Below are 13791 nucleotides of genomic sequence, written 5' to 3' on the forward strand. Positions count from 1 at the left end.
TAATAGCCATATCACTCTCACAGGAAAGCAGGCTCTCCGTGGTACGCCTTGCATGTACAACAAAAGCCTGGTGTCAAAAATCACACTGAATCCAAGCTTATGATTTCCACTCTTATTATTCTTATTATTCAGTTACATGTGACACATTTTATAATAGCGAATGCTAACAGTCCTGCTTTCCCACTCAGCTCTTTGTACATAATTTTTTGTTCAGTCGAGGTGTTTAATTTGCATTATGTTTACATACTGTAAGTTACATCACACCGCGTCTAGGTCCATATTGTCATCATCGTCTCTGCAATTATTGTCTTGCCGTAAGCACCTATGTATTTGTGGTCTGCGTTCTGTGTTTGATTTCTGTTTATCGGTGGCTGGAAGGGACAGGCAGAGTAAGATAGTGGCTAACAGACTGCGGCGCATGACAATAGACTCTCTGAATTTAGTCAGGCGCCTTGACCATTTGCATCGTAAACGAAGTTCAAAACCCAAAGTCACAGGTGAAGTACATGGCGGCCGCTGGAAGCTTACCTGGTCCCAGTCTATGCTGCGGAAAAACGTGTGCGACTTGATGTCCATGAAGCCCGTCTGGACCTGGCAGCCCAGCCGCTCCTTGGGGTCCTGCCAGGACAGCAGAGCCGGTCACCCAGAGGGCAGAGGCCAAAGGGCTACTGGCCAGTGCTCTCTCTAACACGGCAGCAGTGAATGAAAACCTCCTCATTCATGAAATAGGTAACGTTTCAGGGGGTGCCGGTGTCAATGTAGGCCACGTGTTATCCTGTCTTTGCTTCCTGTTAGTGGAAATTACTGTGAAATTACCATGAAATTAATTAAGGTCATCGCAGAATGAGGTAGATTTCATTACTCAGTTACGGCAGATGTGAGTTCCTATAGCAGGTCTGGGATCGGCACGCCTCCTGGGGGCCGACCTAGTTGTTTTGGGAGGGGGCCAAATATACCTGGCTGCAGGCAGTGGGGGGGGGGGGGGGCTGCGAAAAGAGCAACAGCCAACACACCCATCGATTCATATCCTGAAATTATATGTCGGCTGCTCTAAACCGGCAGCCTCACAGGTTCTTACAGTTCGGTCAAGTGCTTTTTAGCGTTAATTAGTAGCTTTGTCTGTAGTAAAACGGATCTTGTGATGGATTATGCTATAGAATATTCTCTTTCCTTCAACAAGGGAAATTGGCATTTTAATGTGACTGTTATTGTTCTTCAAGACCCATTCAACCTTGACGAGAAAGCTCAAGCCCAGCTCAGGCCGCAACACTGCACACAGCTGTACACTGGCACTGCATGTTCACGTTTGTTTCAACACACTAACCATGTCCTGGGTCATGCTTTGTTCAGAAAAAAAAACACATCACTGCACATACTCCAGTGCAATGTTGCAGCATCACTGCATAAATTCCACTGCAATGATGCAGTATCACTGCACATACTCCTGTGTAATGTGGCAGCATGGCCAAAAGACTCCAGCGTTGAGATGCAGAAACCCCACTTAGTCACTGACAGCAGACATCTACTGTTTTCAGAGCCTCTTAATGTAAATCATTAGCTGGTAATTTGTTTACCATAAATGCCTTGCATGGATCACTAGGTCTTATCAGCCTCCAGCTGGATAAGACTAAGGCTGGTTTCACAAGCCTGTGACACAAAGGTTTGTTTGTTATGACACACTGTGATGCTGCGCTTTGCATCTTTCATAAACCTCCTATATCTCTGTGTCTAGCCAGATTTCAGATAGGAAATGCAATTTGTTAAATTAACCCCAGACAGACTGATTATATTCATGGAAATTCAATATGGCTTGACTACTGGTGCTTTTATCACTCGGTTTAATTTTATGTTGTTAATTTTATCCTCAGTATAAGGTGTATAGTGTCACTGTCTTTCACAGAGGAAAATGCGAAAGTGTTTTTTAGTTTGCTTTACTTCCGCACCATTCCTCATCATGAGAGCTGCCAAGAACCAAACATTTAACGACCATCAAGAGTGACGCACGTTCTTACTTTCAGTTTACTTTCGCCTCAAAGCGTCACAGCAAGGATTCTGTTTTCGCTTTGAGCCAAACGAAAAAGGCAGCGGTGTGGGGGTGGAGGGTCGGGGGAAACCAGGGCTGAGCAGTTGTTGCTGTCCTATAAATTGCACGGAGGAACAATCCAGTTCCTTAGTCCATTTCAAAGCAGGGAGATTAGGCGACTCTGATGAGGCCTGCAGAAAAGGGCGGGTCGCGGTCGGTACTCTTACCTTGTTCAAGAAGCCCTTCAGAACACTAGCTGCCTTCACCGACAGAGACCTTGGAATGCGAATGGGCTTTTCAAGAATAACTGAGTGTGGGGAAGGGGTGGGGGGGGGCGTCAGGGGGAGACAGAGAGGGAGAGAATAGAGAGAGAGAGAAAAGAGAGTCAAGCCACCAAGAGACCAACAAAATAAGGTTCCACATCAACAACAGCAATCCCTCCATAGCTTGTGTGTGACTGTTCTGTTATGTGTGTTTATTGTAATTATTTACTAGTAATAATTTATGATACTATATCTGTAGCCCTTAAATCCACCCTTAAGAAAAACATAAGATTATTTCACATCCAAACTGATCATTTTTCCACTGATCATTTCACATTAAAGGAATGCGTGCAGCTGGGGGGTGAGTAGATGCCTATTTCGGGTAATGAGAAATAAGAGAATGCGCTCAGCTCGACATTTCCATTTCTTTATAACCAAATGGCAAAGTTTCAGGATAAAAGGCTGTTAAAATTACAGCGCTCCCGGTTAAAAGCTGTTGTTTTTTGTTTGATCACCTGCTTCCTAAATGCAGGCCTGTCTGTTACGCTCTCTCTCGATGCGAACTTAACCGGATTTGTCTCTTGCGGTTACAGCCGCAAGTCTGATGGCTCATCGGCTCGGCTGCGGCGGAGATTTGGTGGAGAAGTGGCTACCCACAGCCTCCTGTGGGGGGGGGGACCCAGTGAGGATGCTGGGAGGGCGGGGGGGGGGGCGCTAACGTCTGATGTGTGGGGGAACTACGCATCGGTAAAAAGACATGACACTCTCCGCACTTAACGTTGAGAGATCAGTCCTCGCTGTGCCAAAGCCGAAGCAAAAGCTGTGTATGAATATACATCGTCGGCGAGACCCTGGTCCTACCCACCGTCCGAGTGGGAACACACACACAAAGGAATGGGAACATATAGGCCTGGTCCCCAGGGGGGACTCACCTTGGAAAAGGTACTCCTCTGTGTTCATGTCTGGATTGTCTGTGATGATGTCAAACGGGGACCGCCCGGCCATCATCTCAAACATGAGGACACCCAGTGCCCACCAGTCCACGCTGAACCCTGTGGGGCCGGGAGAAGCAACTTCAGTCACAGCGCCTGCTTCTTCCCATTTACTCGACTGCTCGTTACCATCACCTCCCTCTTCGTTCCCGAGTTCCTTCATTGCTGCCTCGTTAACTTCCTGCCCCCTTACTGTTCACTTCCTGTTGCTACTAAGCTCCTATGCTCTCCCCTCCTTCCTTATTCCCTCCCCATGCTTCCTGGCATCCCTACACACCTACCGTAGTCTTCCCCACGCAGGATCTCCGGGGCGATGTAGTTAGGTGTTCCACAGAAGGTACTGGTGGTGTCTCCGGGTCTGATTCCTTCCTAGAAACAGGACAGACACACGGAGGGTTGTTTATACCTTCAGGAGACGTGCAGAAGGATCTATTCCCATTTCTAAATCTACAATCACGTAATACCACCAGAGGAGGCAGAATTGGTACAAGATGCAGAAGAAAGATGAGGGAATGGAGGGGATTTCACCTTGCACATGCCGTAGTCTGTCAGTTTGATATGCCCCTCATGGTCCAAGAGAACGTTGTCCAGTTTAAGGTCTCTGTAGATTATACCCCTCTCGTGGAGAAAGTTCAGAGCAATACATATCTCAGCTGCATAAAATCTATGGAGAAAATTGAGTATACCACGTAAACACGTATCCTTTCAATCAATTAATATGATATTTAACTTAATGCATGACGTGGATTAATTCTCTCTGCTTTAAACCCTTCATTTTCCAGAGTGCGGAGTCTAGAATGTGGATTCAAGGGGGGATTCAAAGGGGATTCAGACTTGTGATTTGAATTAATTTCTCGTGAAATACTAGTTCTGTCCCTCATTTGCATAAGCCGAACATTCACTATTGTGCCCCACAAATGACATTTCGAATTTCCTCTGAACATGTTTAAATGTGTTACCCGTTCGGCAAGCACCGCTGGCACGGCTGCGTGAGGTCTGCTCTGTGTCACTGCAGCCGTTACTCCCTGAAAGGGCTTCTGGGACCTTGGCGAGCAGCTCATGAATATGTGAGATCATTATCTGTGATTAACACGCTGCTTCACATACGAGATCACCACTCCCTGAATGCAGACCGCGTTGCAGTGACACTCGTGCCTCTACCAATTACCCTCGGCTTAATCCCAGTTTATTACACCGTGATTAAAAACGCCAAACGGTCCTGAACCCTGTGGGGCAACCGGTTCTTTCGTGGCAACTGGTTTTGCCGTGGCAACAGCATCGCCAAGGAGCAGTCTGAAAAGTGCGGGATAGTTGGGCCAGATTTTGCTAAAAATCTTTAGGACACAACAATTCGTCCTCGGCTAAAATACGGGGCTGATAGCAGAGGGTGCTCACGTGCCTACGACTCTTTGGGAGCTGAGCAGGTCATGTCAACTTAACCTAAAAGTGTTCCCCGGAAAAGCCGGGCGCTTGCAGCCTACTGCATCTTCAGCGAGGCTATTTTGGGAAAAAATCTCCGCGCTAGCCGGCATTTTTCAATTATAGGTGCAGCGGGAGATGAAGGCAGAGAGCGGTGGGAACTGAGTGTGCTCACAGGCGCCGGCTCATGAGGAAGAGCGGCGTGCACGGACAAACATGCGCTCCAATCTGTGCCCCATAATTCCCCTCGTAATAACAAAATAAATAAACAAATAAAGGAAATTAGCCCCCCTCCCCTCTTCAAACAGAAGTGGTTGTTTCGTGCTCGGTCGGGCTTCTCACCGGGCATGTTCTTCCGGAAGCTTCCGCTGCCGTTGCATGTGGAACATCAGGTCGCCACCGTTGACGTATTCGATCACCAGGAACAACCTGGAAGGCGAATGGCACCCCAGTGAGACGGCCCCTCGTGGATTCCCCCCCCGTGCCTCGACTGAGACCATGAATGCTTGTGAACATATGCAACACGGAACAGGGGGGCATATAAAAACAAATGCGTGTTAAATCGAAAAGAGTACAAGGCCTGTAATTGGTGCTGGGGAGACCCTACAAGACTGAGCAGGACTCTTGCGGGCAGCTTGGGATGTCAGGTTGCTTCCACTTCTCTCTGACTCTGATCGGACCACCGTGCCCCCCCCCCCCTTCCCCACTTCCCAGTAAAATACAGTACATTTTCTTCTCATTGTTGCTGGGTCAGCGGTTTGTCAGGAGCGTGCTGAAGCCTGCCAACCAGCACGCTCAAGCTCCTCGCTTCTCTCTGAGGAACTTAATCCCCCCCCCCCCCCCCCCCCCCCCGCACCCCCCTTCCCCCCCACTCACCCGCCTGAAGGTTCTCATCACTGTGGAGACCGTGCCAGGTGGCTGCATGCGGCGGCTTGTGGGCCCAGATTAGGGAACCCGGCCGAGCCCTGAACGGGCCCCAGTTGGTGGGTGGGGGCTGGAGTCAGAACCGCTCCCCCGGTGTGAGTTACTCGCCTGGGGAGGGTCGCCTTTGTTGGCGTGAAAAGCGTCACCCGTAGCCACCTCAGCGCTAACTCCATATTGTATCCCGTCTTCTGCCCTTTTTCTCCCCAACAAAGCTAATCCCGCAGACCGTCACCCTCGCTTGCTACCGAATTCCCCGCTAATGACGCCATTCGTGCAACCTGGGACCCCCCACCGCCAACCCAAGGAGCGAGAAGACAGAACTGAACTGTGGGCCCCCCCCCCCCCGCTGGACCTCGTGACTCGTGTCTGTGGCCGGGATTCAGTACCCCCCCAGCATACCCTTCGAGGCAGGGGTGCAGTGCCTCGGATCCCAGGCCACGCGTGAGGCGAAAAAGCATCGAGCAGCTTACCGACTGTCGGTCTGGAAGCAGGAGTGAAGGCCAACCAGAAAGGGGTTGCTGGACGCCTGTTCGAACACGTGCTTCTCTGTCTGCACCCAGTCAATGTCCTGTAGAGCAGAACAAGCACAGACAGAGAGAGAAAACCCAAGAACGCATTATTAACTCTGCTTTCTGTCCTCACTCACTTATCGCTTGTTTGACTCACAAAGCAAACAAACGGCAGCGTTTAAACAGCCGAACGCATCTGCTGAAACAATTCAGGTTAAGCATGCTGCCCAGGGGTGCAACGGAAGCTGTCTGGTTCCCTTTAGCCATTACGCCACCTGCAGCCCGTACAGCAAAACGCGCAGGGAATATTAAATCTGCTGCCGGTTTTCTTTACGAAATAATTTTAAGAAAAAGGTTACAGAGAGGAGACACTGCATTTGGCCACGATACACTAAAAAAGACAGCTGCCGGCCCCTCCGAGATGAGTGCGTCAGCTCAATGGCACTGCTCAAATACACAGCTGTGTAAATGGATTACGTAACATATAAAATATAACCGGCAAGCCTCGCTGTGCATGCCGGCTTCTGCTTGGGAAACGGGATATTGAACTGGCATGGATAAAGGTCACCCCCGTGATGTCAGGACAGGCTAGACTTATTTTTTGTACAGGCAACCTGTCCAACTGTACGCTCTACAGTACCTGTGTTTAAGAAACCGCAAAAAAGGGATATTCGCAGGGAATGCGATGGAGGGGACTACCATACTCTGCAGCGGCTCGGCCCCTTTTCACTATACAGGTGTGGGGGAGGGGGCAGAGGACCACAGCCACCTAGAAAATACCACCACTGCTCACGAGAGACACTCTACTTAAGGAATCTTCTGAAGACATGGTCGGTATTGGTGAGATACAAAAAGAAAAGGGATAGAAAGTCTCATGATCTGCAACTGAAAAGGCAAAATGTATTTCACTGTGTTTTCATGGGTGGAGAGGTCTGGTTCTGTCTCATTGGTGGAACCAATCACTCTGTCACCCCAATTTACGGTGGGACTGTTGCCAAAAGTCCCTAATGGATACTTTTCACAGAGTAAGTTTTAACATGAGACAGACACGAGAGCACACAGCCCACTTCAATAAATCAGAGCAATTTAATTTCCTGCCAAAGGAAAGAAGATTACCGCAATGAGGATGCACAGGCATCCTGCAGGAAGACAGCTGTCCACGTTTATTTCACATTCCTGACCTTCTTTCCTCGTCTGGCCACGCTGATTGATTATGACTAGACCTCCAATTCAAGTTTCTCTTATGATTATTTTTTTAAACAGCCACTGATTTGTCTTTGCCCTCCTGCAAGCAACAAACCACTCACTACTAATTTCAGTGTGAAGTTTGTCCTAAATGATCAATGGTATTTTAGCCTCCCTCCACCAGGGGGCAGTCACCATGGCCAAAAATCATTGGAAATACAGTACAGGCCTTATTCCTAAGTGGATCTAAAAAACACCAGTGTTCCAGCTGGCAAAACAGTGATGAGAAGCCAAGCGAATAGGTGCGGTACAACTTATTCATTGATTCATTTGATCAACCATTTTGGTTACTCACATTTTCATACAGGTAACATTTTAATACACATAACTTTTGCACAGATTCTGTAAGACTTTAGCGATTGTAATTTTGGTGCAGATTTCATAGGTCGTCGTTTCCCAGAAACAGGGCAAGAGCCTCCTGCATTTCACAAGCGTTGCGCTGTCCCACTGCGGTTACTCGATGACGCCACGATTAAGGGCCAAGGGGGCGCGGAAAAAGATGAGGTGGATCTCCAAGGGCTGGGGTGTCACTTCCCAGAATGCCGCGCTACACAAAGACCCTCAGAACAGAGACCCCATGGAAGGACCTCCTTCCTGCACCTCCAGACATTCTGCCAAGATGCTCTCTGAACAAAGGAAGAGCTCTTCTGTTTGGGCAAAGACAGGATTAATTCAGTTTACAGCCGTTTCGACGCAATCCATCATTATGACGGATTAACAAAAAAAAAAAAAGTACAAGAAGCACGGCAGAGGGAAGAGAGGAAAAGCTCAAACAATAGGGCTCAGGTTTGTGTCTCCTCGGTGCACAGTGACGGGAAGATGCCAGGATTTCATTAGCCTTCCCTTCCGAGTCCGCTCCCGTAAACAACGGAGCGGTAGGAAAGACCCCGTCCAGCTCCTCTATTTTCCCCTCGTTATTAATTTGGACTCTTCCTTGGCCTCTGCCGGCCAGAAGCGGGGGCCAGATGCCAAAGGCCAAGCGTGCTGCATGAGTAAGCAAGTATCGTGTCCAGAGCCACTTTAACGACCTCCCGGACCATCCATCTACGCCGCTGCAGCCCCCAGAGCCTCGCCAGGATGTGCTCTGCTCCAGAAGGCCGTGCTGGGTTCTCACAGTCGCACACGTGGGCGGCAGGAAGAAGGGAGAATGGGCAAGCCCGCCCGCCCCCACACCCCCACCACCACCACTGACCCTGGCCGGCTACTGTTCGTGACCCGTGTCCGGCCTGGTGCTACGATCCTCACCCAACTTCTTGACATGTTCTCTGAGGCTCCATAATACTGAGCCCCCCGACCCCTGACCCTTCCCATGTGACCACCGCAGTGGCCCGTTAAACTCCACTCTCAGTCACAGCACCTTCAGATCGCTTTATGTTTTTCGTTTAAACACGTTCCTGACTGCACTGTTAGAACTAGGCCAGTTCAGCTGTTATAGTATAGTAATACTCAATCGTTATACCTCAGGTTTATTTTTCAGTTCTTTGGCATATTTATGTGATATTTTAGGATCTTCTGGATGCATCTGTCTGGCGAAGAGAACAAATGGATTAATGAAAAGTGTCTCATGAAGCTGCCTGGGAAAGTTCTGTCAGGTAAACGAAGAAGAGGGGCTGCTTGGTAAATCAGCAGGAACGGAGTTTGAAAATGCTGAATGGCCATTTTTATGACATGACCAGTCCGATCTAAGCAAAACGTGTATTAAAAGAAAAGCAAAATAAAACCTGAAACAGTCGAAGTGAAATGAGAAGCCATCGTGCTTTTGATTTCCTCAGAGTTTTTCTTGGCTTCCTGCTCCTGTTGACTAGCATACTACTCAACACGCAGACCAAGAATTTGTACAATTTCTTCTTCAACAGCTCCATCTAGTGGCCAAAAATATAATCGTCCCAACCCTACGCAAACAATAATCTGAACCTTTGAGGCCAAGTACCTGATAAGCGGCTGCATCGTACTCTCTCACCTCATCATCATGCACCAGTTCCTTCTTCACCACTTTCATGGCATAAATCTGGTCATTCTTCTTGAGCCGAACCAGGAGCACCTTGGCGTAGCTGCCCCGGCCGATGACCCGGATCAGGTCGAAATCGCCTAGTCCCAGGCCCTGGGAGATCTTTATGCTGTCCAAGCCGTCCACCACTGTCTTCATGTCCTGCATGAGAAGCAGAGCGAACGCTTAGGTGCCCACCATGATTATTAAGAGGATTACGTCCAGCCGTAGTGGGTCACGCAGGGTGAGTACAGGAGTTGAGCCTCTTCAGACAGCAATATCACAGAGAAACACACAGTTCAGAACATGCCTCCAGCCACTGGAAGCCTGACTCCTGATCTAGCTACAATTAACATTAATATTTAAGGCCACTATTCCCTATTATCTTGCTGTCAAGTTCAGTGATGTTATTGACATTTAAAACAAGGACAAAACTGTCACATACAACAATGTATAGAATTAGGTGAGATGAATACTGACTGAATGCATTGCATGCTGATTTTGTCAAACTAAATTGCTTTGTCCCTTGGACTTTTTGACTAAAATGTTTCTTCGGCCGTGTTTAGCTCAGTATTTCCCGGCTTCCTCCTCCAGCACCTCCAGCACCTCCAGCAGTCAGATGCGAATGGGCTGCTCCCTCTATAGCGCCTCCAAGAGCACACTGTCTGTATAGCATATTCAGCCTCCAAGTCTAATCACAAATATGGTTTCCAGTACTCACCTCCAGTCTCTGGCCTCTATGTCAAACCCATAATCTCAATCTCTAGGTCAAGGTTGGTCGTATATAGTCCAGTAAACTTCAGTTTACAAGAGCTGTGGCCCAGGTGGTTTCAGAAGATATTAATCAGCTTGTCGTACGCCTCAAACACGAGGACAGTTGATTTACTACCCAAACTATTGCTCCGGTAAAGCAACGTAGATGTGAAACTAAAGCAAGCAATGAAACAGCTCATTCAGGGTTTCTCTCAAGAACGGGGCAACCCAGGAGCTCTCTAGGTCCAGGAAAGACCCCTGAGAAGCAGGAGCATTGAGATCCTCGTTTAGAACATGAAAAAACCTCCACTGCTCCTTTTAGGAAGGTGGGACAATGGAGAATCGGAGGACACTCGCCGGCCCAGCTTCTGCCCCCTGGCCAGCATGTATCAGGTGACATTAAGGAAAAGCTGCAGTAGCCAATGGCCACCTTACGAAAAAGGATACAAGGTCTACCACTCCACCGATTTAATAAAATTAATCAAAAACTCATCATTAAATTGTAGCCCTCTGGGTGAATTCTGCCAGCCACCATACCAGGATTTAAATATTTTAATGTTATGTGTAATCCACCTTATTAGCATCCATTAAATTTAAAGCAAAATGAAGAAGGTGAACACTAAGTCACGGGGAAATTAACTACCTGAAGCCCCATAATGCATTGCAACTTTGAAAATATAAAAAGACCGTTTAGGGCAAACATTAAAAAAAAAAAACGCAGTGGCGGTTCGCTCACCTCTGATTCATCCTCAGATTTCTCCACTGTGCGATTGTGCGCTGGGAAGGGAACTGGAAGAGATCAGCAATTGGGGAGCCTGGTCAGTGCTGATATGCTCTCTGACACCCTGGGAAGGCTTGTTTGTTAGCGCTAAGGGTACAAGGAGTGAGGAACACACTCCCCAGATAAGCCCCAAACTTCAAAGCTGTAAATGAGAGGCTTTACAACAATTATACAAGAGTGTCATGTGTGAGAATCTATTAATTAATAAGAATATTACAGCTGCAGCTTAAGGAAATGGTTTAAATACTGACTGTGGGTGAGAAAACTGAAATAAAAAAACTTGTGCCATTCATAAATATTGTAATATAAATGTACTCAGTAGATGGCGCCACAAGCCTTTAGGATGGAAAGTACAGCATTCTACCCCCTCCCTCTCATCTCAATTAGGTCACCTGGTCACCTGACTACAGCATCCAATCTGCTGTCAGTTAAGAGAACAGACGCAGGAAATAAAGCCTACTTTCGTCCGTGTCTTCAGGTGGGATGTCCACCTCGTCGTTCCTGTCGTCTGCTGGGGGCTCCTGGGATGGCATGGCTGGATCCTGGGAGAGCAGGGGGGGCAGGAAAGGTGTTAGCAGGAAGCACTGTGTAAGTGTCCAAACGTGAAAGGTCACATGCTAACCATTAATATGAGTGTAAGAGAAATATCAGAAATTTGCAAGAGCAAAACATCCTGCTATCCTGTCCTGCCTTGTGTCATATGCTACCTGTGACAGGCACCATCACTAACCTATAGCAGGAAAAGTAGCTAGATTATGGATGGATTGATGGATGGATGGATGGATGGAAACCATACCTACAAATAGCTCTGAAGCCAGTCAAATTGCTTGTCGAGATAATCAGATCATGGCTTAAAATGAGGGTGAGACCCAATCAATCCCATATTCAGCCTGAAACGTTACACTATACAGATGATCGATACAGTGACATGGAGGGATCTTAGGTGTGTGATCGTGTGATGCTATTCAGGGCTGTTCCATCAACCTACCCCCAAGGACAGGAGCGTTTGGGGGTCCAGAGTGCCAAGTACTAACATGTTTAAGAAGAGAAAGCTTTCAGGTCCTAGAGACTTCTCTCTGCCCTCCCTTTTCACACCCATTGAACAGAGGCTGAGACAAACACTGTGCTTAACAGGGCCACGATTCCTGATCATCAGTCAATGTGCCACAGTGTCAGAGCTAGAGGGGATCTGCTGATTATTTTGATGACCGCCAACTTCTTAAAACTTTACTTAAAACAGAAATCGGATGCTTTTCCATAATATTGGTGCACAATTAGCAATTAGCACTTAATGCTACCTGGTTTGCACTAGCCTAATCGAAGGGATCCTAATTAGGTTGTGATCGCGAATTTGTGACGGCCACCAAAGATAGGGAGATGTCACACAAATAGGAAAAAGAGACTTATTAGTTATTCCGAGAACAGAAATGGATCATTTCATGATCCATGAACATGTGTGGCGATCACAGTCACTCTTACAAACTTCCCTGTATTCGTAAGCTGTTCTGTCTAATGTTCGTGTGGTGTTGAAGATGCCTACAGGGATGCGTACTCGATGGAGCCTGGGGGGGCAGAAATTAAAGAAACCAAGGGCACATGAGAAGAACTGAACAGCCGTAACAGACATTCAAGCACACAGCTCTCGCTTAAGCTATCAACCCATAAACACTGGTCACATGTTTCCATACTCCAGTACCAAACCTGGAAAACCAATGTGAATGGAGCCAAAGAGAATAGTGGAGGTTCTAGGGTTCAGAGTCCATTGAAGACCAAAAGGTTCTGTAGGTGTGTAGATGTTTGCGGTATATCAGCTATCGCTGTTCAGCATGCAAGTCTTCAGTGAGACATACAGGGAGAAGCTTCTGACCAGTCAGACCACACACTAATCCCCTACAGCAGGGTTTCCCAATCCGGTCCTCGGGGACCCACAGACAGTCCATGTTTTGGCTTCCTCCCAGCTCCCTGCCAGACAGTCCACATTTTTGCAAGAAATGGACTGTCTGCAGGCTCCCGAGGACCGGATTGGGAAAACCCTGCTCTACAGACATTCACCAATATGTACTTCAGGGCCAGCTCTACCTTTTCAGGGGGCCCTAGGTACAGCCTTACTTTGAAAACCCTCCTACAAAGAAAATTGGTGGTTCACTTCCTCCACGATGCAGGTAATTTGGGGGCCTGACTTTGGGAGCCTATTCTGCCTAGAGCTAGAGTCAACCTTGATGTATTTAACGCCAGACAGTTATGGAGAATGTCAGACTTCTGGTTCTTCTGCTCCACTGCAGTCACTCTAGTTAGACCCTTTTGGTACTAGGAGAATCCAGTGAGGCCTCCAGCTGCTGGTGCATGTGACGGTGGTCCTGGGCGGCCATCTTAGACTCACCATAGGCCTTTGGCAGGTGGGAGGGACGAGCTTGTGGCAGCGCTTATGGACCAGTAGCTTGCAGTTGATACACTTGTAGCCCTGCCTTCCGAGTCCCCATATCCTCTCACTGCAGTGGCCGCAGTAAGCTTTCTGTGAGGCAGAGAGGGCACAGTGGGTCTCAGCAGCCGTCCGGATCAACGACGGCAGGCCGTCCGCCAACATGCGGCAATACCAGCCTCACAGAACAGTGATGAAACCGATTACTGTCCACGTGCCCACCATATGTGCTACTCCACCCTGTGGTCACGTTATGCTTCCACCCGCTTTTGGGACAGATCCCACGCCACACCCTGGCGATCCGGCTTCGTGACGGGATCCCCAGACCAGATCCCCGCCGCTGCCAATTCTATTAGCTCTACTTTTCACATATTTTGCCTTTTTGGCTTTCAATTCTTGATTTCTGATTTTAAACAACTGATAATACACTTCTGTTATCATAATCATCACCACAGTCACCTAACAATCCTAGAGCA

At 48.1% G+C, this 13791-nt stretch overlaps 1 protein-coding gene across 6 annotated transcripts in view; it reads right to left on the reverse strand.

Moving 5' to 3' along the window:
- The window catches only part of prkcz (protein kinase C, zeta), a 113393-nt gene that overhangs the window by 16196 nt on the left and 83406 nt on the right, over positions 1–13791 (reverse strand). For 4 of the 6 annotated variants that reach the window (XM_049017843.1, XM_049017848.1, XM_049017844.1 and 1 more), the window contains 11 exons: positions 13277–13408; positions 11357–11438; positions 10852–10904; positions 9336–9524; positions 6092–6189; positions 5040–5126; positions 3807–3942; positions 3560–3647; positions 3219–3338; positions 2251–2330; positions 529–618 (listed from right to left, as the gene is read on the reverse strand). In XM_049017843.1, the coding sequence (XP_048873800.1) occupies positions 529–618; positions 2251–2330; positions 3219–3338; positions 3560–3647; positions 3807–3942; positions 5040–5126; positions 6092–6189; positions 9336–9524; positions 10852–10904; positions 11357–11438; positions 13277–13408 (1155 nt within the window). The remainder of the gene's footprint in view (positions 1–528; positions 619–2250; positions 2331–3218; positions 3339–3559; positions 3648–3806; positions 3943–5039; positions 5127–6091; positions 6190–9335; positions 9525–10851; positions 10905–11356; positions 11439–13276; positions 13409–13791) is intronic. The other 2 variants (XM_049017845.1, XM_049017849.1) reach the window with 1 other exon arrangement.

This window comes from Brienomyrus brachyistius, chromosome 6 (genome assembly GCF_023856365.1).
Source record: "Brienomyrus brachyistius isolate T26 chromosome 6, BBRACH_0.4, whole genome shotgun sequence".
NCBI classification, from domain to species: Eukaryota; Metazoa; Chordata; class Actinopteri; order Osteoglossiformes; family Mormyridae; genus Brienomyrus; species Brienomyrus brachyistius.